This window comes from Hippocampus guttulatus, chromosome 14 (assembly GCF_054856545.1).
Source record: "Hippocampus guttulatus isolate MCC_2025c chromosome 14, RoL_Hgut_1.0, whole genome shotgun sequence".
In the NCBI taxonomy this organism is placed as follows: domain Eukaryota; kingdom Metazoa; phylum Chordata; class Actinopteri; order Syngnathiformes; family Syngnathidae; genus Hippocampus; species Hippocampus guttulatus.
In genome coordinates, this window is record NC_141274.1 from 5,394,277 (window position 1) to 5,415,440 (window position 21,164).

The following is a 21,164-nucleotide window of genomic DNA, read 5'->3' on the forward strand; positions in this document are numbered from 1 at the left end:
TTGTAAAAAGGAATCGGTGCCTACCTTAGTCGAGACATGACGCGGCGGCATGGGACGCACTTTGGCAGCGTCTTCGATGCAATCACGTCACTATCGTCGCTCACGTGTATCCTTTTAGTTTTTTCTCCTGGCACTTCAGATTCCCATTCTTTGCCAGTGCCATCGGCGAATTGCAGATGAAACAAACTTTGATATTTTAAAACAACAAATTTATAGGGCAACAGCTGTGATCGCAAGCTGTAATTGCAGACTGCTAACAACTTCCGGTGATGCAGGTCACGGCCGCCGTAGGTTAAAGGTGACCTCCTTTGTTATATTATTTTATTTTTAACTACTTTTTTTGTGAAAGTAAAACTGAGAGTATGGTTAGGGTACAGTGTGCACTAACACAATAATATAGAACATTAATAACACGCACACAGACACACATCTTTTATTTTAATCCATTTCCCCCGAGACACCCGCGATAGACTTGGCACCAGTTCGCGGGCTACCGGTTGATCGCGATCAACTGGTTGGGCACCCCCAATGATTAGGGGGTGAACAATCGTGTTTTTACTGTAATTAAGATGAATCACCGCATGCTTGGCGATATCTGTCAGTGACTAGGACGAAACGAGTCTGGGAACCTAAACAGCCAATCACATCGCGGCAGGGCGTGTCCTGTCCTGCCCCACTTCCGCCACACAACTACTTTCATACACGGGTTTTCTTGACATTATTCAACGCTATCCGCTTAATATTGCCTTGCGATTTAGTACTGAACGAACTGCAGCCTCCATACAAGACGTCCGTCACAACTGAAGAACTACGATGTCGCTTATTGAGTCTTTGTGTGCCGATAAACGCGTCTTGGTGCGCGTTGTTCTCGGCCATGTTAGCTTAGCTTAGTTTGGCTTGCTAGCCGTTCACAAAGAAAAGCACGTAGTCAACTAGAGATCGACTGCGAATTTATTGGGATTATCGCGTGAAAATGTCTGCAAGACCAACACTTGAGTACGAGGAGGAACTTTGTGGAATAAAAGAAGAGAATGTGCAACATCTTCAACGGCTGGATGATCTTTACAAGCGGTCTCGAATTGTGCTACACACACCAGGTTTGCATACGATCACTTGTTTAATAATGAGCGCCTTTCAAGTGTTTAAAAAATGCACACTTGTATTTCGATGGATTACTGTCTAGTAATGATGGCCAGAAGTTGTTATGGGGAAATGCGTTCACGACTTGTGGCAACATTCTTATTGAGTTAAGTCATTATTTTTTAAAATGACCTTTTACGTGCTGGTCTGCTTAACATTTGAGAAAATGCGTGCCTTATGAAGTTTACTCCGGTTTGATGGCCCCTACACCTCCGCACGATGAGGCAGACGTGAACCAGTCGCCCACTGCGCCACCCTAACTATCTATATCTAACCAAATAATCAAAGAAAAAAATTCTGAAAAAAAGTTACTTTCGGTCTCTCTCTCTCTCAGAGAGATAAGAGGCGGAGAGAAAGAGAGACTTAACAATTTCTCAGATGTTTTTCTTTGATTCCTTGGATATAAAGATGTAACATGTCAGTCAAGGTACATCATTTCAAAATTATTGAACTATAAATAGGAGATTAATGAACAGAAAGTGAAGATATTTAAGGCAGCTACATAGCATGTTTCATTCACAAGGTAACTATCTACCTGAGATAATAAAAAGTACAACATTTAAAAGCAAAAACACACACACAAAAGAATCAAAGACTAACGTGAACCATATAAACAGGGTTCAAACGCCGTTCCACCGTTACCGTATGCGCGTGAGTGCCCACACTCGCACAGCGCCGCGCAAGAGCTAGTTTGAATTTTTACCATCATGGTTCCCAGGAGGCTGCTCGACGATGTAGTAACTTGCACTGGCATCATCGAGCTGTGGCTTCTCTGGGCTGGCCACGAATAAGTTGATTCATCGCCTTCTCCGGTGCTCCTCCCACTTCCGACAAAGAAGGATAGATCATAGATCAAATCGCTCCATGTGTAGGGTGAGTCGCCAGATTTTTTGCAATGGTCCAGTCCGAATCAGGTTAGGACGCCTCACTCGGTGTGCGGTGGGCCCAAGTCCGGGTACTACTGTACAAACAATAAAACGCAAATCAGTTTTGGCAAGAGATGAGACTTTACCAAACCAAATCCAATCCAATCCAAATCTGCTTGTTTTTTTTATGTCCCTCAGACGTGAGTGAAAACTATCTTCATCCTGAGCAACAGGAGCCAGAATCCTCTCACATTAAAAAGGAGGATGAGGAAGAGCACCATTGCATTAAAAAGGAGGAGCCAGAGGCCCCAATCATGAAAGAGGAGGAGGAAAATGATATCACCAACTTGCCATTGACGTTTGCCCCCTTGAAGAGTGAAGATGAAGACAAGGGTGAGAGTGAGGAGGACAAAGGTACAGAGTGTCCAAACGGCAGCTCAAGTCAACACATAACAGAAGGTGAAGCAGACCACTGTGGAGTATCACAAGCACTAAGTGTTGACTTTACATTACACTCTTCTGAAACAGATGATGATGATGATGAAGATGAATATGAGCACTGTAAAGGTGATAAGGCATGCGACAACGACAAAAAATGCTCCAAATGTTTCCAGTGTGGCAAAACATTTTCTTCAAAGTGGTCTTTAAAAGTGCTTGCAAGAGAACACACTGAAGCCAAACCTTTTACCTGCTTAATTTGTGGTAAAAGTTTTTCTCAAAAGTCAAGATTAGTAACACACACAAGAACGCACACTGGAGAAAAACCTTTTGCCTGCACGGTTTGCGGTAAAAGCTTCTCTCAAAAAGAAAATTTAAGCCAACACTCAAGAACACACACTGGAGAGAAACCGTTCGCATGCTCACTTTGTGACAAACGGTTCTCCCAAAAGGTATCTTTAAGAACCCACACGAGCACACACACCGGAGAGAAACATTTTGCCTGCTCAGTTTGTGGTAAACGCTTCTCTCAAAAGTCAAGATTAGTGACACACACAAGAACACACACTGGGGAGAAAGGTTTTGCCTGCTCAGTTTGTGGTAAAAGCTTCTCTCAAAAGAATAATTTAATAGTACACACAAGAACACACACTGGAGAGAAACCTTTTGCTTGCTCACTTTGCGTCAAAAGCTTCTCCGACAAGTCCAATTTAATGAAACACAAAAGAACACACACCGGAGAAAAACCTTTTGTTTGCTCAGATTGTGGCAAAAGCTTCTCTGACAAGTCAAGTTTAACAAGACACACAAGAACACACACTGGGGAGAAAGGTTTTGCCTGCTCAGTTTGTGGTAAAAGCTTCTCTCAAAAGAATCATTTAATAGGACACACAAGAACACACACTGGAGAGAAACCTTTTGCTTGCTCACTTTGCGTCAAAAGCTTCTCTGACAAGTCCAATTTAATGAAACACAAAAGAACACACACCGGAGAAAACCCTTTTGCTTGCTCAGATTGTGGCAAAAGCTTCTCTGACAAGTCAAGTTTAACAAGACACACAAGAACACACGCTGGTGAGATAACATTCCCTTGCATTGTGTGAGCTAAAAGATTCTCCAATAGACCAGATGTTGAGAGACACGAGTGTGCTGATGAGAAGAGCGGTGATCGTTGAAGCTTGAAGAAGAAACTGACTCTTGGTGGTAAGACGTAAAAGTATGAATATCAATTGGATTAAAATATGATGAGGATGCTAAGATGCTGTTGTGTCAAAAGCTTCTCTGATCACCCCAGTTTGAAGAAAAGCAGCAATTGATGGAGCTTTAAAACAATTGAAGAAACTGACTGAGTTAAGTTAAGCTGTAAAAGTGAAAATGTGATTAAAAAATATATTTATCTTCTGCATTGTCCTTTCTCACACCAACTGCCGTTATGTTTCCCCCCCCACTGCATCGATCAATATTATTTTAGGTCATCATTCTTGCTCACTTTCCTGGCAGTTTTTTTGTTGTTGTATAAAAATACCCTTCAATAATATTAGCACCCCCTTTGACACCGTTTTGGTGTATTATTGTGTGAGAATGTAATTTTTTGTATTTTTGTTTATTTGTTGAATTTATGTAAGTGTCATGTTTTATTTTAATTTGGACTCCAGGAAGAGTAGTCTTCACCTTGGTCAAGACTATTGGGAATCCTGACAAACGTACAACTTGAAACATGTGCTATTTCCTGACTTTTTGCCACACCCCTTGTACATCTTCAAAGTGTTAAAAAAAGATTTTTTTGCATTTGCAAACCTCCTCTAAAAGCCAATTAAAACTGGAGGAAAAAAATAAGTCAAAACAAAATTTAAAAAGAACTACGATGAAAACCCCCAAACTATGCAAACCCTGGCATTCACACATTAGCACACAGCCTTTTCGCAGAATTTGAAGGGCAACCATTGGAAGTTGTGCAACTCAGTTTCTGGGAAGCTTTTGAAGCCTTTCCGGTGACACTTTTTTGCCTTGAGCAAGAAGTGTGTTTCAGTGGGCCAAGACTATTTGATCTGTCACTCAGGATTGCCTTTCCCATGAATGCCTCAATTCGAAATCAGCAACTTAATGTTATTCTATTTATTTCTACAATTTCTAGGACCATAAGCATTTGGCTGTTTTGGCATGGGAGACGCTGACCCATTTAACACAGAGGCAGCATTAAAAAAATCAAAAGGAAAAAAAAATTCTCCTACCTGTGGATGGAAATTCCACAGCATTCTGCGATCATGACGATTCCGACCAATGACACTCACAAGATGGCGGAGACCCGTATGTATCCTTCGGCCAGTCGGCGCGGCTTCTTTAAATATGTTGGAGTTTCCTTCGCGACTTGGCGGCGGAAGGAGCCAGGAGCTTGGACGTCAGCAGGCTGGAGATCCACCCGGTGACTCGGCCCAACTCTGTGTCGACGCCACATACTGTAAGGATTCGCCATCAGAAAGAGTGAACAGCTTTCACATTTACAATCGTGGCTAGATGAACAGAAAGGACAGATAGATCTTCATTTGGTTGGTAGTTGGTAATTTATTCATCCTGTGAGGGAAATGAAAACGTGTATTGTATTCACCGTATATGACAAAATCAAAATTAATTATTTTTAGGCACCTTAACGCAAAACACAATATATCGGAGATAACAGACAGTCACAAGTAGCATAACTACCGTACTCCCACTCTGGACTAGACTAGAACTAGAAATATTTGTGGCAAAGAAGACTCGTCATAAAATACTCAACACATGTGTTTATAAGTATCTAAGTAAATGTTACTGTCAGTTCTGTCCAATACCCATTTGAATAACTTCACACAACAACTACAACATTTTATTGGGGTATAAACTGCATAGCCCACTCTTGAAAAATATTCCTGTAGTGGCTGAGGAATCTCAAGAACGAATCGGTGCTTCTCAACACAGCCGCAATTCAATTTTATTTCTATATTCGTGACAAATCACAAGACCATTTGTCTCAGGGTCCTTTACACAGGGAGCAGGTCCAAGGCCACACTTAGCAAAAAAGTAACGCTAACCCATTGAACACACTCTGACGAATTCTGATGTGAACGTACATTTTAGTACCTTTGCCAACAGTCGCTATTTTCACTCCTCAATGGCGATAAGGGCTAATGAGTGTGTATTAGTTCAATCAGGTTTTACAAATTATCAGCTATTGGCGAGAGATTTCTTCTTTTTTTATGTGAAAGAATGCTGCTCTTGAGACTTTTTGAGTGAGAGCACTAAATGCTAAATTCTGGTCAATGCATTCGTTTGCTCAGGTTTCCTAGTTAGGTAGAGTTGTGTGTCATCAGCATAGCAGTGGAAATTGATGAGTTTTTGAATAAACTCACAAGGGAAGCATATACAGTAGACTAAATAGTACTTGTCAAAGTACGGACCCCTGCGGGACACCATATCTGAATTTTATACGCAAATCTTTGTTCTCAACATTTACAAACTGTAGGTGATCTGAGAGATATGATTTCAAGCAATTCAGGGTAGGAAGATGGGAGTTAGTGCTCGTCTTGAATTTTGGAACAGTAACATCTGATTAACACCTCATGGAGATGATTTTATCTGTGACAGAGTAATTGACTGGCTAGAAGCTAAAGGGTGATTACAAAATGGTCAGTTTCTTCAGTTTATGCTGCAGCTTCGTTGGGGCAGTGTTGTTTCTCTGACCATCACAATCAAAAGTCCAGTCCACTTAATATCACTTGGAAAATAAAAACCCCACCAGACCTTAATTGTTCCTCACCAATGTGTTCTGGTATGTTTGTTTAAACCTGACTTTGTAGAAAAGCTGTTGCCACAAACTGAGCACGGGAATGGTTTCTCGCCAGTGTGTGTTCTTGCGTGCGCTGTCAGACGTGATTTTACGGTGAAGCTTTTGCCACATACCAAGCATGGGAAAAGTTTCTCTCCAGTGTGTGTTCTTGTGTGCAGAATTAAACTGGCCTTTTGAGAGTAGCATTGGCCACAAACCGAGCAGGCGAAAAGCTTCTCTCCACTGTGTGTTCTTGAGTGCATTGTTAAACTGGACTTTTGAGAATAGCTTTTACCACATAGCGAGCAGACAAAAGGTTTTTCTCCGGTGTGTTTTCGCGTGTGTATCGTTAGACTTGACTTGTCAGAGAAACCTTTGTCACATACCGAGCAGGTAAAACGTTTCTGTCCAGCGTGTCTTCTTGTGTGCATTGATAAACTAGACCTTTGAGTAAATCTTTGCCCACAAACTAAGCAGGCAAAAGGTTTGTCCCCAGTGTGTGTTCTTGTGTGTTTTATCAAAGTACTTTTGTCAATGAATCTTTTACCACAAAGTGAGCACAAGAATGGTTTCTCTCCAGTGTGTGTTCTTGTGTGACTTGTTAAATGTGCCTTCACAGGGAACCTTTTGCCACACACGGAGCAGGCAAAAAGTTTCTCTCCGGTATGCGTTCTTGTGTGCGTTGTTAAACTTGACCTTTGAGAGAATCTTTGCCCACAAACAGCGCAGGCAAAAGCTTTCTCTTCACTGTGTGTTCTTGTGTGTTTCACCAAAGTACTCTTTTCTAAAAATCTTTTACTGCACAAAGTGCAACCGAATGGTTTCTCCCCAGTATGCGTTCTCATGTGTACTTTTAAATGCCACTTTGACGAAAACGTTTTCCCACACGAAGAACATTTGTAGTATTTGTTCTCAGTGTCACATGCCATATCACCTTTTGAGTGTTCATCATCATCATCACCATCCTCTTCCTCATCATCATCCACATCAGGAAAGTGTGACATGTTACTTTCTGATAGCGGAGCTAGTTCATCTAATTGTGACGGTCCACGGCGGTCTGCATCACCTTCTGTTGTCACGCGTTGACTTGAACTGCTGCTTGAAGGCTCCGCCCCACCGTCGCCCCCACTCTCACCCTCGGCGTCATCTTCGTTCTTTGAAAGAACAAGGGTCAATGGTGACCTGCTGATATCATCCAGGTGAGGGTGCTTTTCCTCTTCCTCTTTGATGTGGGGGTAATATTCTTCCTCTTGCTCCTCCGTTTTAACGTGAATGGGCCCATCTTCCTCTTTGATGTATGAGTCCTCCTCCTCTTCTTCTATGATGTGAAGGGACTCTGGTTCTTGTTGCTCAGGATGAAGATCACTGACGTCTGCGGGAAAGAAAAAGAAAAGATGTCAAATCTCATGCTGTGACTGATGTCTGTACAAGCGTAACCTCAGGTTGTGAACTTAATCAGTTCTGTGATCCTATTCCTCACCTGAAACATTCTGAAACACAGGTAACGCTTACAATTGAAATGAATGAAAATGGAATAATTCTGTTACAACCCCAAAACTAAGTTGAAGGTATTTTTTTCCCATCAGTGCATGTTTGAGAATAAATGTAGGACAGTACAAAATGAATGAATATAGGCCAATTTGAAGAAATAAAATCATCTAAACATGGTGACTGTCAACTTCTCACTAACTTTCACTAACGAGGGGAAAAGGAAGAAGAACCGTCATTTTCCATAATGACAACGGGAAATTCTGATTCGGGTGTTTTTTTTCTTTTTGTATGTTTCAGGGAAAGTTGCTAAAAAAATTATTAAAGCGGGACATCAAGTTGTCATTTAAAAGACACATTTCTCAGCTAGCCATATTGCTGCGCGTTTAGTTACATCATATTTATGGTTCTCTCTCTCTCTCTCAAACCATCACCTTCAAGCACTTTCAGATTCTGTGTCAGTCTAATAAAGTCTTTAAATAGAGTGAGGCACTTTGTGGGTTGTGGTGTTGACGGTTTGTGTTGTGAATTTCTTGATACAAATTTGGCATAGCAGCTCTGCGTTCATCTGGCTTGAATTCTAAATCTCCACACAGCATCGCAAGGTACAACATTGATTTATGCCTCCCATTCTTCACTCTGCTACCCGGTGGGAACTGACTGGCATGAAAAACTCACGGTAAACCACCCACCAAAAATATTGTAAACAGTGTGCATAATGAAATCATGATATTGTCTCAATTTAGTCACAAATGGACTCTGTGTGAAATCTGGGTTACCCTGTGTGAAATCTGGGCTTGCTTCTGGGATGGATTTTCAAAAATAATGATGTGATAACGAGAGTAGTAATTCATCACAATGCTGTGAGTCTATACTACATGTAACTGATTTTTTAAGAGTCAAGGCGTACCGAAACAAAAACAGTGATCTTAATCGATTACGAGTCTATTAAAATATAACCAAAGGAATATTTTTACCAATTCTGTAGTGAGTGTTAGAAGTGTACAAACCTGCCATGTGTATCATAACACGAGGCTGTTTACAAACGGCGTTCAAAAGTCTTGTTGCAAGTTTTCCTCCGTCAGTTCGGCTCTCGGCTCCGCAGTTTCACACAATAACTCCAACAATTTTTGGGGACATTGGCGATGTATCGCTAACAAAGGCGACCCTTTGTTAGCGGCTAGCGAGCTAAGCTAAACTAACCTAAGCTAACGAGGCCGAGAAGCTTCAATGCGCACTGAGACGAGTGTATCAGGGCACAACGATTTAATAAGTCGCGTTTTAGTCCAGTTAAATAGTGTTGGATATGGGTTCACTCCTTTCAGTACTAATTTGGAAAGAATATTTTGGTAGTGTGCATATGGCTATGTGCACGGGCTAGATTATGAATGCCAATTCAAGACGTGATATTCAAGACATGCCCCGCTGCAATTTGATTGGCTGTAGAATCGTTGTTGGATACGTTTCAACGTTTCCTTCCGCAATGCAACAGCCAATTATATCGCAGCAGCGTTGCACCGCCAAGAAACACGTGACATTCATAACAACGCACGTGAACATTTTTCATTGCGGAACCAGAACCACACGCGCTACGCTAGATGATTCTTCCCGATTTTAAAGTGAACGGACCGAAGCCTTGACAATTAAATCACGTCTGATACTACTGTACTTTAAAGGACTAAAATATATGTTTTCAGTCTTTGCGTCCGGTTAAATTCGCCTCCCTATGTGCTGATTCTTCTCGTCCTACCTCAGCTTACACATTCATAAACATTCATATTTTGTTCAGAATCATTTACACTTTTACAGCTTACCACAAAGATTCATTTCCTTCAGTGATTTATTTATTTTTGGGGAAGCACCAAAGATCCCTGCTATTCTCACCACCACACTTAGGTCTCTTAACACACGGCTTACTCGAGAAACTTTTAGCACACCCAATGCAACTGAATAGTTTTTTCCTCAGCGCGTCACGTTTTTGTGTGTATTATTGAACTTGATTTTTGAGAGAAACCTTTTCCACACTCAGAGCAGGCAAAAAGTTTTTTACCAGTGTGTACTTCAGAGTGCTTTATGAAGCTTCTTTTATTAGTGAAGCTTTTGTCACAATCTGAGCATGAAAAAGGTTTATCGCCACTGTGTGTTTCCTGTGTGTCTCGTTAAACTTCCCTTTTTAGAGAAGCATTTGCCACAAACTATGCAGGCAAAATGTTTTTCTCCAGTCTGTGTTCTCATGCGGTTTAGTAACACTGAGTTCTGAGTGAATCTTTGACCACAAACTGAGCAGGAAAAACGTTTCTCTCCACTGTGCGTGAATGTGTGGAGTCTTAAATTTTGCCGAAGCGAGAAGCTTTTGCTAAAGTCCGAGCAGGAAAAAGGTTTTTCTCTGGTGTGTGTTCTTGTGTGTTTTGTTAAATTTTGCATATGTGAGAAACTTTTACCACAGTCTGTGCAGGTAAAAGGTTTTTCCCCTAGTGTGGGTTCTTGTGTGCGTTTTTAAAGACCACTTTGAACTAAATATTTTCCAACACCGAGTACATTCCCATTGTTTGTTGTCAGTGTGACATGTCCGTTCAACTTTGGCGTATTCATCATCGACATCATCACCAGAGTCAGGAGACTGCGACCTTAAGTCATCACTTGGTGCTTGCGATGGTCCACTGTGGTTGCCGTCACCTTCTGTTATGTGGGAACTTGAGATGCTAGTTGGAGGCTCCGCCTCTCTGTCCTCCTCACTATCACCCTTGTCTTCATCTTCACTCTTCAAAGGGGCAAATGTCAATGACAAGTTGGTGATATCATTCTCCTCCTCCTCCTCCTCTTTGATGTGAGTGGGCGATGGCTCCTGTTGCTCAGGATGAAGATATTTTTCACTGACGTCTGCGGGTCACAAGATGACAAACGCACATTTGATTTGCTCAAGTCATATATCAGGCACTGATTTTGATGTTGTGTAGTACTGTTTCGACAGTGGTACGTTTTGACTTGTACAAAATGAGTTCTTGCACTTATTGTTGTTTTCTTGTTCAGCAGTATGGGGTCATTTTTGAATACGTTATTTTATTTCTTTTTTTGCAGGAGAGCCCTTTGCACTGGAAAGAAATACGTGGTTGTTTTGTTGTTTGGTTCAAACCCCTTGTTATTGGGTTAGGATAGTTGATCTTTCTTTGCACATGACACATGTTTTGTCCATATCTAATATGCCATTTTTGTCATACATTTGTTTTGGAAGTCTGTGGTCCTATGTGGCTCCCGGTCAGCACTGATGAGAAATTGAACAAGAAGAATGTTACGACTGACCTCGATGAATATAAATCGTTTTTCACAGATTGGGAAGAAGATGTGTCTTTGAGTATTGTTATGTTCACCCGTGTGAATGTGTTTCAACCACAGTTGTGTGTGAATATTGGTTATTTGAAGGTATATCAATCCCAGAGTTCAATGCTAATGCAATAGCTGCAGCCCTAATAAATGCATATAAAACAAGAAGCAAATACAAAAGAAAAACTGACAAAATATGAAGAAGGATATGAATCATTAGCCATAACAAATATAACTTTGCTTGATCAATAACAAACAGCGCAGACTCCAGTCGCCATCAGGTTACAGACTCGTCTCCAGTCTAGCCAGATCGGCCCCAACGTACCAAAAACATTGAGAGATACTGGCACGACTTGCTTATCCATTTCCTGTTTTTCATATAATTTATCTTCATCTACAATATTTATGTTGTTCTTTTCACATTTTCACACAGTGTCATGTAGGCCGGTTGAGCAACAAGTGATTTTATTGAGGATTGTGCAAAAGGGCTGCCGTTTCACAAGCACACGTTCTCCTTTCCCATGATGTACAATTATGCTTTTTTGTTGTGTTTTAAACGCTTACAAATGTTGGTTACAGGAAAAGACAATTGACATCTGACCTCATTTACATTGATGCGTTTACAGTTTAGCACAGAGTCGGTGCCTTCAGGTATTTTAATACCCTTTCATGCACCCTGTAACCCGATAACAAGATAAGCTGTCCACTGTAGTAACCGCAGTGCCCAAAGGGGTTAAAGCTTCAAGGATTGCTGCTACTCTGACCAGCACATTTGTGTCTCTTCACACACAGTTTATAAGAGAATCTTTTACTGCACACACTGCAACTGAACGGTTTTTCTCCAGTGTGTGTTCTTGTGTGTGTTGTTAAACTCGACTTTTCAGAGAAGCTCTGGCCACAAATTGAACAGGCGAAAGGTTTCTCTCCAGTGTGTGTTTTTGTGTGTCTGCTTAAATTTGATTTTTGGGAGAAGCTTTTGCCACAAACTGAGCAAGCAAAGGGTTTTTCCCCAGCATGCGTTCTTGTGTGTTTTGTCAAATCTCCATTCTGAAGGAAGCTTTTGCCACAATCTAAGCAGGAAAATGGTTTCTCTCCAGTGTGCTTTCTTGTGTGGACTGTCAAATTGTTTATTTGAGAGAATCTTTGGCCACAAATTGAGCAGGAAAACGGTTTTTCGCCACTGTGTGTCCTTGTGTGTTTTATTAAATTTGATTTTTGAGAAAAGCTTTTGCCACAGTCTGAGCAGACAAATGGTTTGTCTCCAGCATGAGTTCTTGCGTGGCTTTTTAAATTGGACTTTTCATAGAAGCATTTGCCACAAACTGTGCAAGCGAAAGGTTTCTCTCCACTGTGTGTTCTTGCATGGCTTACTAAACTTGACTTTTGAGCAAAACTTTGGCCACAAATAGAGCAGGCAAAAGATTTTGCTCCAGTGTGTGTTAATATGTGCATTCTTAAATTTTGCTTCAGTGAGAAGCTTTTGCCACAGTCTGAGCAAGAAAAAGGTTTCTCTCCAGTGTGCGTTCTGGCGTGGCTTCTTAAAAGTCTCTTTTCAAAGAAACGTTTGCCACAAACTGTGCAGGAAAAAGGTTTCTCTCCAGTATGTATTCTTGTGTGGCTTCTTAAATATCTCTTTTGAGAGAAGCATTTGCCACAAACCGCACAGGTAAAAGGCTTTTTCCCACAGTGTGTTCTTGTGTGAACTTTCAAATTCCCCTTAGAACTAAATGTTTTCCCACACAGGGAACATTTCCAGCATTTGTTGTCGGTGTGCTGCGCAATATCATCATCAGCGTCAGGAGAGTGTGACATTATGTTGTCACTATCAGATAGTGGCGCTAGTTCATCTAGTTGTGATGGTCCACTGTGGTCTGCATCACCTTCTCTTGATATGTGTCCACTTGAGCTGCTGCTTGGAGGCTCCGCCCTTCCATCCTCCTCACTTGTACCCTTGTTGTCATCTTCACTTTTGAAAGGCACGCAGGTCAATGACGAGTTGCTGAAATCCTCCTGCTCGTCATCGTCCTTCTTGATGTGAGTGAACTCTGCCCCCTGCTGCTCAGGATGAAGATACTTTTCATTGACCTCTGCAGGGCCCAAGAAGACAAACATTTTATTATTATATAATGTTAGAAAGCAGTTAATTATCAAACAGGTGAGAATAGGAAATGTACAAACCTGTGTGCAGCATAATTCGCGGCTGCTTGCAAACATCATCTAGCAATTGAAGATGTTGCTCGCTTTCTACTTTTATTCCGCAAACGTCCTCCTCGTACTTTGGTGTCAGTCTTGCACACATTTTCACACGAGAATCCCCGATAATTCGCACATGAGCTCTTCTTTGACGATGTTTCCTGTGCTTCTCTTTGTTAACGGCTAGCGAGCTAAGCTAAGCTAAGCTAAGCTAAGCATCAATGCGCACTGAGGCCATGATATCCGGACACAAATGATGTCGCAATGTCCCAAAGTAGTTTTGGACGGCCTGTGTGGAGGACGCAGTACGTTCACGATTAAAAAAAAAAAAAGAGATGAATCTGAGCGCTTATGATGGAAAGAATAACAGTGTACGGAAGTAGATGCGCGGCGGAAGTCCTACAGGCCCCGCCCTGCTGCAATATGATTGGCTGCTGAAAAATTTGCGGAAGCTTCCAAGCTTGTATGGAGCACCGTCTTCAAGTCACCGACAGATGTCGCAATTTTGGCTGCTAATTGAACCACGCGATAGTGCATTGAATTAAAAAACACGATTTCACCCCAATGTTGTCATACCCCACCGAGTATTACTGAGACCTCGGAAAACATATCTTGTCTCATTTCACAATGAAGCCTAGCGGCGGCTCAACATCCCTCCCAGGTGGGGCTTAAACGGCGCACGTGCAAGTGGGCTGTGAGGCTGGGGCGTCCCGGAGGAGTCCAGGATGGGCAGCACGATCTCATGCTGCGTCCCCGCCACCCCGAAAGTCCACTCCAGACTGGAAGAGGACCGCGCCGAATCGAAACTGAACCTGCCGCAGGAGGAGAGGCTTCAAAACAACCTGCAACACATCAGTGACATCGAGAACATGGACGGTAATGTGAACTCAGCACTTCTCAATGAGCTCAAGAAGGCGAAAGAAACAAAGTTGACTGAATATCTCTATTCAGTCAATACATGGGAAATGTGTAGTGGATATTGTATACCTTGATCGACAATATCCACTATACCTTCCCCATGTATTACCTACACCGGTATACAACACACATTTTGGAAGCTCTTTCGAGACCATAGTTGGTGATTTAAAATGTGACTACAAAAAATTTGTCAATAAAAACCTACCGTACTCCAACATCTGACATTGTACACTGGGTTTTATCGGAAGAACCTGTCAGACCTCCACGAGGGGCAGATACAGGATCAGCCATTTGGGTTACTCGGGTTCGACAAGGCCGCCGTGTGATTCCTCTCATTTTGACAAAGTTTCATGTGTGAATGTTTTCTTGTGAGGACCAGCTACTTCTTGCCAACATTTTGGCTCTGTGAAGACAAAAAAAAAAAAAAAAAAAAAAAATGAAACAAGCAGAAGGGCCCGAGCTAGAATACAACCGTTGCTTTCGGAGTAGGCAGGCAAGCAGGGTGTTGTATTGTTCATGGATTATTCACCAGCGTCTCCTCTTTCGTCCTCTTTCAAGCTTCCTGGAAAAAAAGGTGTGCAGTCATTACAAATCCATCCTTACACATTAGAACTGCATTCAAAAAAGATTTCAAACCCCATGATCGAGGGTGTTAATCCTTCTTCAAAAAACGTCCCAATGAATAAAAGTGGGAGAAAAGCCGTAACAGATGTCGGGTTCCCTCCAGATCGAGATTAGATCGAGATTCGCTCTTGGTTGATGATCGAGTTTCTAATGCAATCGTGTGTCTCCAGAATTGGACTTGATGTTGAGTCCGGCAGATCATCCACAGAGCTGCACGATGTTCCTCACCAAATCCATGAACGATGGTGAAGTCATTTGCTTACAAAAATTTCATGTATATATGACTAATTATACAATGTAATGCAATGTAATATACTGCAATGTAACATTTCGTTACACATCGTAACAGTTCATAATGTAACATACCAGAGACATACTGTATTATACCTTAATGTACTGCAGTGTAATGTAACATAGCATGTCCGGTGATATAATGTGCTGTAACATTTCGGCATGCAACGCAACACAATGTAACGTTTCACTCCGCAACGTAACATATTGTACCTCATCGTAACATACTGCAATGTAACCAAACGTAATGTACTGCAACATACCATGTGCGACGTTACTTCCAACCCTAGCATGGGAAGCTAATTTTGAAAGCTATCACTGAAGAAACCTCCAAAGCTAACGTTAGCATGAATCTTGAAACTAAAGTTGGAGCAAAAGTTTGACAGGTCATGTTGGCATTCCTCAGCTTTAACATCGGATGTAAGATGGGAAGCTAACTTCAGAAGCTAACAGAAGATGTTAACTTCAAAAGCTATCATTGAAAGCTAGGTTTGTGAGCGCACGTTCAAGCTAGCATTGGAAGCTAATGTTGGATAACACTGGAGGTTATATATACCGGTATATATAAAAATGTAGTGCGTAGTACTCAATCCCCCACAGTCCTCAAGCTCAAATGGCGCAGTGTTATCAACTGTTGTTTTTCTTGTGTGTGTGTGTTTTGCAGTGCGAGAAAGACAAAAGATCCACCTCATCCGCTACGTGAGTTAGCGCTCTCATCTGTCAATCACTTTTTTCCGGCCTTCTAATGACAGTCCCTGTACGCGTGTGCATGTTAGCGCGGCCCGACCAGCAAGTGGAAGTACAGCTCCTGCTCCACAATCTTTCTTGATGAGAACACAGTAAGCAGGCCTCACCTCAAATACACCATCAAATGGTAAACTCATCACAAAGTTGAACATTTTCAAGTCGGAATGGAGCAGAATAATATGCTCAAGCAAAAATCTTTTTTTTTTTTTAATTCACAGTGTAGCACTGGCAATTTACTACCACATAAAAAACAGGTGAGAGGTTGAAGATATGTCTTGGATGTCACTGATTGATTGATTGACCGTCTCCCTGCAGGGATGACAACGAAACGCCGCTTCTGGACATTTTTGATGAGAGGCTTCACCCACTCTCGGTGGGAAGTCCACCTCGTTTTCTTTTTTTGTTTTGTTTTCTTGCCTTCAGCTGCAATTCTTTTGGGCCGCAGAGATCACACCAGGTACCTGCCGATTGTAACCATCGGGACCCAGAACCGAGGCAGGTTTACCGCTTTATCCGCACGCTCTTCTGCGCCGCACAGCTCAGGTCCGAGTGCGCCATTGTCATGCTGGTGAGGACCCAAAGCGACTGTTGCACCTTTAAACTGTTCACATTTGGATTTGTTTTACCATAACCAAAGTACAACGAATGTTCCACAACCATTTTTAAAATATCACATCCTAGCAAAGGTCATTGTTTTCTAAATGCACTTAGAATGTCTCGAAACGCATCAACCAACAACAATGTTCCCTTTCATAAGACAACGTATCATTTCGTAACACACCACACCACAATGTAACGTACCGCATAGTAACATATCGTAACGCACAGCAAATCTTTCGTAAAGCAACGTGCCATAGAGCAAACTGCCACATTGCAACGGCATGTCATGCAATGTAACGTAACGCAATGCAACATTCCGTAACGGAACATAACGATTCGTAACGCAATCTACTGCAATGCAACATTTCGTCATGCAGTGTAGCGCAATGTAACGTCACACGTTGTCCCGCTAGTTAAGGTTCTGTATAATATACCGCAACTAACGCATCAAAATGTAACCAAATGTACCGTACCGTACCAAATCGCATCAAAACGTTCTGTACCATGTATACACATGTCCTATCCCACCTGACAATGTGTCCCAAACTTTTACACAACTTAAGTACAAATTCTGGCAAATGAGGTTGAGCGTTTCGCACGACAGGTCTACCTGGAGAGACTTCTGACGTACGCAGAGGTCTCCATGAGTCCTGCGACGTGGAGACGAATGGTGCTGGGTGCCGCCTTGCTGGCATCCAAAGTGTGGGACGACCACGCCGTGTGGAACGTGGACTACTGTCACATCCTCAAAGACATGACTGTGGTCGACATGTATGTCTTCAGAAGCTGTGTCGCGAATGCTTCAGAATGAACTCCCCTGTTGCTGGCTTGTACCTTGTATACTGACTATCGATGTCTCAAAATGCATCACCGTATCAAAGTAGTCATCATTGATGGTCACTAGAAAGAAATGTGTTTCTTCTGGTTTTCCACCTACAAATGACAGCAAGTAATAATATTTCAATATGACACAATCTTTTTTTGGCAGACTTTGTTGTGAATTATAATGCTCACCGTATAAAAAATCCTGTGATGCGATGTCCTACAGGAACCGTCTGGAACGACACTTCCTGGAACTTGTGCAGTTCAACATCAACGTGCCTTCAAGTGTTTACGTCAAGTATTACTTTGACCTGCGCTCGCTCTCCGAAGCCAATGACCTCAGCATCCCGCTGGAGGCCCTCAGCCACCACAAAGCCCAAAAGCTGGAGGTACGTCCTTTGCACCAACTGTTGCCTGCTATCATCTATGTACAAAAATGTGACAACCAATAATAACACAGTAATAATACATTAATAACACAACAACACCAATGACTTACTAATAACATGTCTACAAGACAACTTGAAAGCAAAAAGGTAATTTTGAAACTAGCATTTGGAGTTAATGTCAGAAGCTAAAATGCCGTCTTCACAATCTATAGATTTCCTTACATGCAGTCTAGCTCCAAAGGGAATGCAGGTCATCCCGCTATCCTTGGTTCACATTCTGTCGAGGTCGAGCCCGGTTTCTCTCACATACTCCCGGATGAGCTTTGGGAGTCCTGGATCCTGCAAACTCGGTCATGGCGGCCTTGTTGTTCTGTGTGTTGTGTGATTAATGACCACACGGATGATCATCCAACAGTCGGACTACAATGAGTGGATGAAAATGATCCGATATGTTTCTTTAGGAACTGTGTGCACCGTTAAACTGTATTCTTGAATACAGATTTACAGACGAGCTGGATCCCGGCGTTTCTATTTTGCAACACCTGATCAAACTAAGTTCCTGGGTTTTTTTTCTTTCCTTTTATGATGTTTTGAAGTCAAGGAAGTTGATTTTGAAGGACAGGAAAAACAAGAACGTGTTTTTTTTTTTTTTTTTACGTCTTCAGGCTATTTCCAGACTGAGTGACGTCACCTTCAAGGACGCACGGCGAGCTTCCAGGAAGCGCTCGGCCAGCGTGGACCACCTGGACGGAGACGCGTGGGTTCCTGCCATCCTCTCATAATTCCATCTCATTGATGGACAGGTGGTCGAGATGCCTTGGACATGCAACTCGTAGACTCTGCCTAGATTTCTTTTTTTTTAAAATGGATTCCTTTTTGTATTTAAGTTTTTGTACAGACTGTAGAACTGAGGAAAGCTCAACTTTCTACTGGTTTATTTTTCACTGTGAGTTGAATAAGAACATAAGAGACGTCACTTCTAGTGTTTAGTTTCTATGACCTCCTCCAAGGAATTAGGGTTTCACCCATGTAACTTTGCTACCACATTTGTGTGTCTAAAGTCTTCACCTTTCATTTCCTCTGTCAGTCTCCACACATTTTTTGCTTCCCATCTGCGTGAATACTTTTGTCCAATAACTTTTCTTTCGTTTCAAGCTCATTTTTGGAGATGCTCAAATACCCCGAAAATGTCCATCATTTTCTTTTAAAACAAGAAAGAAATATTTATCATCAAAATTTTCACTTGGTGTCCGAATCCTTTCGTATAAGCTCCACATTTCCTTCACTCTTCATTTCCTTCACATCAGGAAGCTGTCCGAATACTATTCACAGATTGCTTATTATTTTGTTTTCATTATTCATCACTTTTCTTTTGACGGCGGCGCGGGCACCCGCGGCGGCTCCTCTTGTTGCATGTTGTCTTGAGAGGGAAGAAATTTCATCTGTGCTGTATGCACATTTGACAATAAAGTTGTACTTGATGTCCTTGATAACCCCGATACCTTTGTCCGAGCTCCATATTTTCATCACGTTTTAATTTTTGTCGCCATCCAATTTTGTGCACATGAATATACTATGCGCCTGTATAAAAAGTACATTTATGGACCTCCCCCCTTCTGAGGAGCTGTGACAGCTTGTCATCCCAACAATGCTTTGAAGACAGCAGCAGAGGTAAGAATAGTCACACACAGGAGCTCGTGTCGGCCTTGGTACACAAACGCGAGCAGGTTAGCAGTTGGCGGTGGCGTTAGGGCGTTCAAGGAAGTTTCTCGCGTGTGTTTTTGTGGGTCCTCGTGAAGCCATGAGGACGCTCTGCTATGTAATCTTCATTGGCATCGGCCACAACATGTCCTTCTTCGGTGAGTTTCATGAAGTCTCAAGCCAGGCATTTTCCATGCCGTGGCGTACCGAATGAAGTGTCCACATTTTGCGCTCATCTTTAGGGAAGGCGTGGTGGCTGCTGCTGGTGTTGGGTCGCGGCCTGGTGCTGTGGCCGGCTGCCCTCAGCCTGTTCGGAGACGAGCACGACCACTTTGTGTGCAACACCCTCCAGCCCGGCTGCTCCAACATTTGCTTGGACGTATTTGCCCCCGTCTCCCTTTTCCGCCTGTGGCTTTTCCAGCTCATCTTCCTCGGCTTCCCCCAAATTCTCTTCCTGACCTACGTTACCCACAAAAGCAACGCTGCGGCCGAGTGGCGGACGCGGAGCTTCCGCCGTTTTTCCGTCGGCGCCATCGTCCTCCGCATCCTTGTGGAAGTAATGTTCGCCGCGGGCCAGTTCTTACTGTTCGGCACGTCGTTCCCGAAGAGTGTGATGTGCTACGAGGCCCCCTGCAGCTCGGGGGTGGAATGCTACGTCTCCCGGCCCACCGAAAAAACGCTCATGCTACGCCTGATGTTGGCGCTGGCCTTCCTGTCGATTCTTCTCAGCCTGCTGGACCTGGCCGGTTCAGTGAATTCAGTCACGAGAAGGAAAAGGAGGATGAAGGCAAAGAGGATAAGCAAAGAGGAGCAAAGCAGCATTCACACGGCAACGGTACAAGCAGACAGGCTCCTGATACCGAGGACTAGTCCCAGTAGGAGCTCCAGGAGCGGACATGGACGCCTCTACGATAAAAAAGTGGTGCGGACCACACCTGGTGTCAATCGATCTCTTCAAGACAAGAGGGAGTGGGTCTAAAAAACACTTGGGGGCATTTGGGGATTCTGGTTTTTGCTTCAGAATGTTCCTTTCCAAGCAAGATGATTCAGAAGTATTTAGGGAAATGGTTTTCTGAACTTCTCCTTTAACCCTTTCAGGGACAGCGGTTACGACAGTGGACAGCTTATCGTGTTTTCAGCTTACAGGGTTCATGAAACTCTTTTCACTGCCATTGACATTACCATCAACGTCCATTTTAACTGTGCTGGCAGAGGAGTCAAGCACCTGCTTCCGAACACCAGCTGACCTTGAGCAGGTTGTCGCCGGCGCCGCCAGGAACCGAGCAACACACTGACCTCAAATCTGAACTCTGGCCGTAACCCCAAACAACTTGCCAGAAGAATTCACGCCTATTTGCCACCTGCAATCATCTCAGCATACCGGCGACGTTGACAAAAGCAACCTTAACTGTTGGAGGCAATTTACGTGTTTGGCTGTCGTCTTCCTGAGTGGAACTTTACAATCTTAGTATTATTCATATTAACCCTTTCATGCACCTTGTAACCTGATGACATGATAAGCTGTCCACTGTAGTAACCGCTGTCCCTGAAAGGGTTAAAGTAGGGGTGTCAAATATGCCGCCCGCGGGGCGGAACCGGCCCCCGAGGAGGTTCGATCAGGCCCGCAGGATAAATTAAAAGTGAAAAAAATGCATAAAAGACATGGAAAGACGTTTTAATCAAATGCAATTGATTGATGACACACTATTATGTCCTTAGTTTGTAAAGTGTAAAGTAGGCAGGGATTAAATTTAGATTTTACATGCACGTGTAAATGGTTGAAAAATTCCTTTCTTTATAAATCTAGTTTAATCTTAAAATGTGTCA

General features: G+C 42.7%; 5 protein-coding genes and 1 pseudogene across 5 annotated transcripts; 3 read left to right on the forward strand and 3 right to left on the reverse strand.

Moving 5' to 3' along the window:
• Positions 1–933: 933 nt before the first annotated feature.
• Positions 934–9,149, reverse strand: LOC147194601 (uncharacterized). The gene is made up of 3 exons (XM_086129697.1): positions 8,742–9,149; positions 7,310–7,615; positions 934–4,900 (listed from the first exon to the last, which is right to left on the reverse strand). The coding sequence occupies exons 1-3, from the start codon at positions 8,755–8,757 to the stop codon at positions 4,785–4,787; spliced, it is 438 nt and encodes a 145-aa protein (XP_085985823.1). The 5' UTR covers positions 8,758–9,149; the 3' UTR covers positions 934–4,784.
• LOC147194602 (uncharacterized) lies at positions 961–3,845 on the forward strand. The gene is made up of 2 exons (XM_086129693.1): positions 961–1,097; positions 2,205–3,845. The coding sequence occupies exons 1-2, from the start codon at positions 974–976 to the stop codon at positions 3,545–3,547; spliced, it is 1,467 nt and encodes a 488-aa protein (XP_085985819.1). The 5' UTR covers positions 961–973; the 3' UTR covers positions 3,548–3,845.
• A 408-nt stretch (positions 9,150–9,557) lies between the features above and the next one.
• Positions 9,558–11,417, reverse strand: LOC147194603 (uncharacterized; annotated as a pseudogene).
• An 83-nt stretch (positions 11,418–11,500) lies between these two features.
• LOC147194604 (uncharacterized) lies at positions 11,501–13,811 on the reverse strand. The gene is made up of 2 exons (XM_086129692.1): positions 13,231–13,811; positions 11,501–13,139 (listed from the first exon to the last, which is right to left on the reverse strand). Exons 1-2 carry the CDS (start codon positions 13,349–13,351, stop codon positions 11,794–11,796), a joined length of 1,467 nt encoding a protein of 488 aa, XP_085985818.1. The 5' UTR covers positions 13,352–13,811; the 3' UTR covers positions 11,501–11,793.
• Positions 13,812–13,970: 159 nt separating this feature from the next.
• LOC147194605 (cyclin-Y-like) lies at positions 13,971–18,864 on the forward strand. Its single transcript, XM_086129695.1, has 10 exons — positions 13,971–14,121; positions 14,958–15,032; positions 15,743–15,777; positions 15,855–15,952; positions 16,044–16,079; positions 16,141–16,198; positions 16,271–16,393; positions 17,030–17,196; positions 17,474–17,636; positions 18,302–18,864. Exons 1-10 carry the CDS (start codon positions 13,971–13,973, stop codon positions 18,416–18,418), a joined length of 1,023 nt encoding a protein of 340 aa, XP_085985821.1. The 3' UTR covers positions 18,419–18,864.
• Positions 18,865–19,437: 573 nt separating this feature from the next.
• Positions 19,438–20,316, forward strand: LOC147194606 (gap junction delta-4 protein-like). Its single transcript, XM_086129440.1, has 2 exons — positions 19,438–19,495; positions 19,580–20,316. Exons 1-2 carry the CDS (start codon positions 19,438–19,440, stop codon positions 20,314–20,316), a joined length of 795 nt encoding a protein of 264 aa, XP_085985566.1.
• The last annotated feature ends 848 nt before the right edge of the window (positions 20,317–21,164 follow it).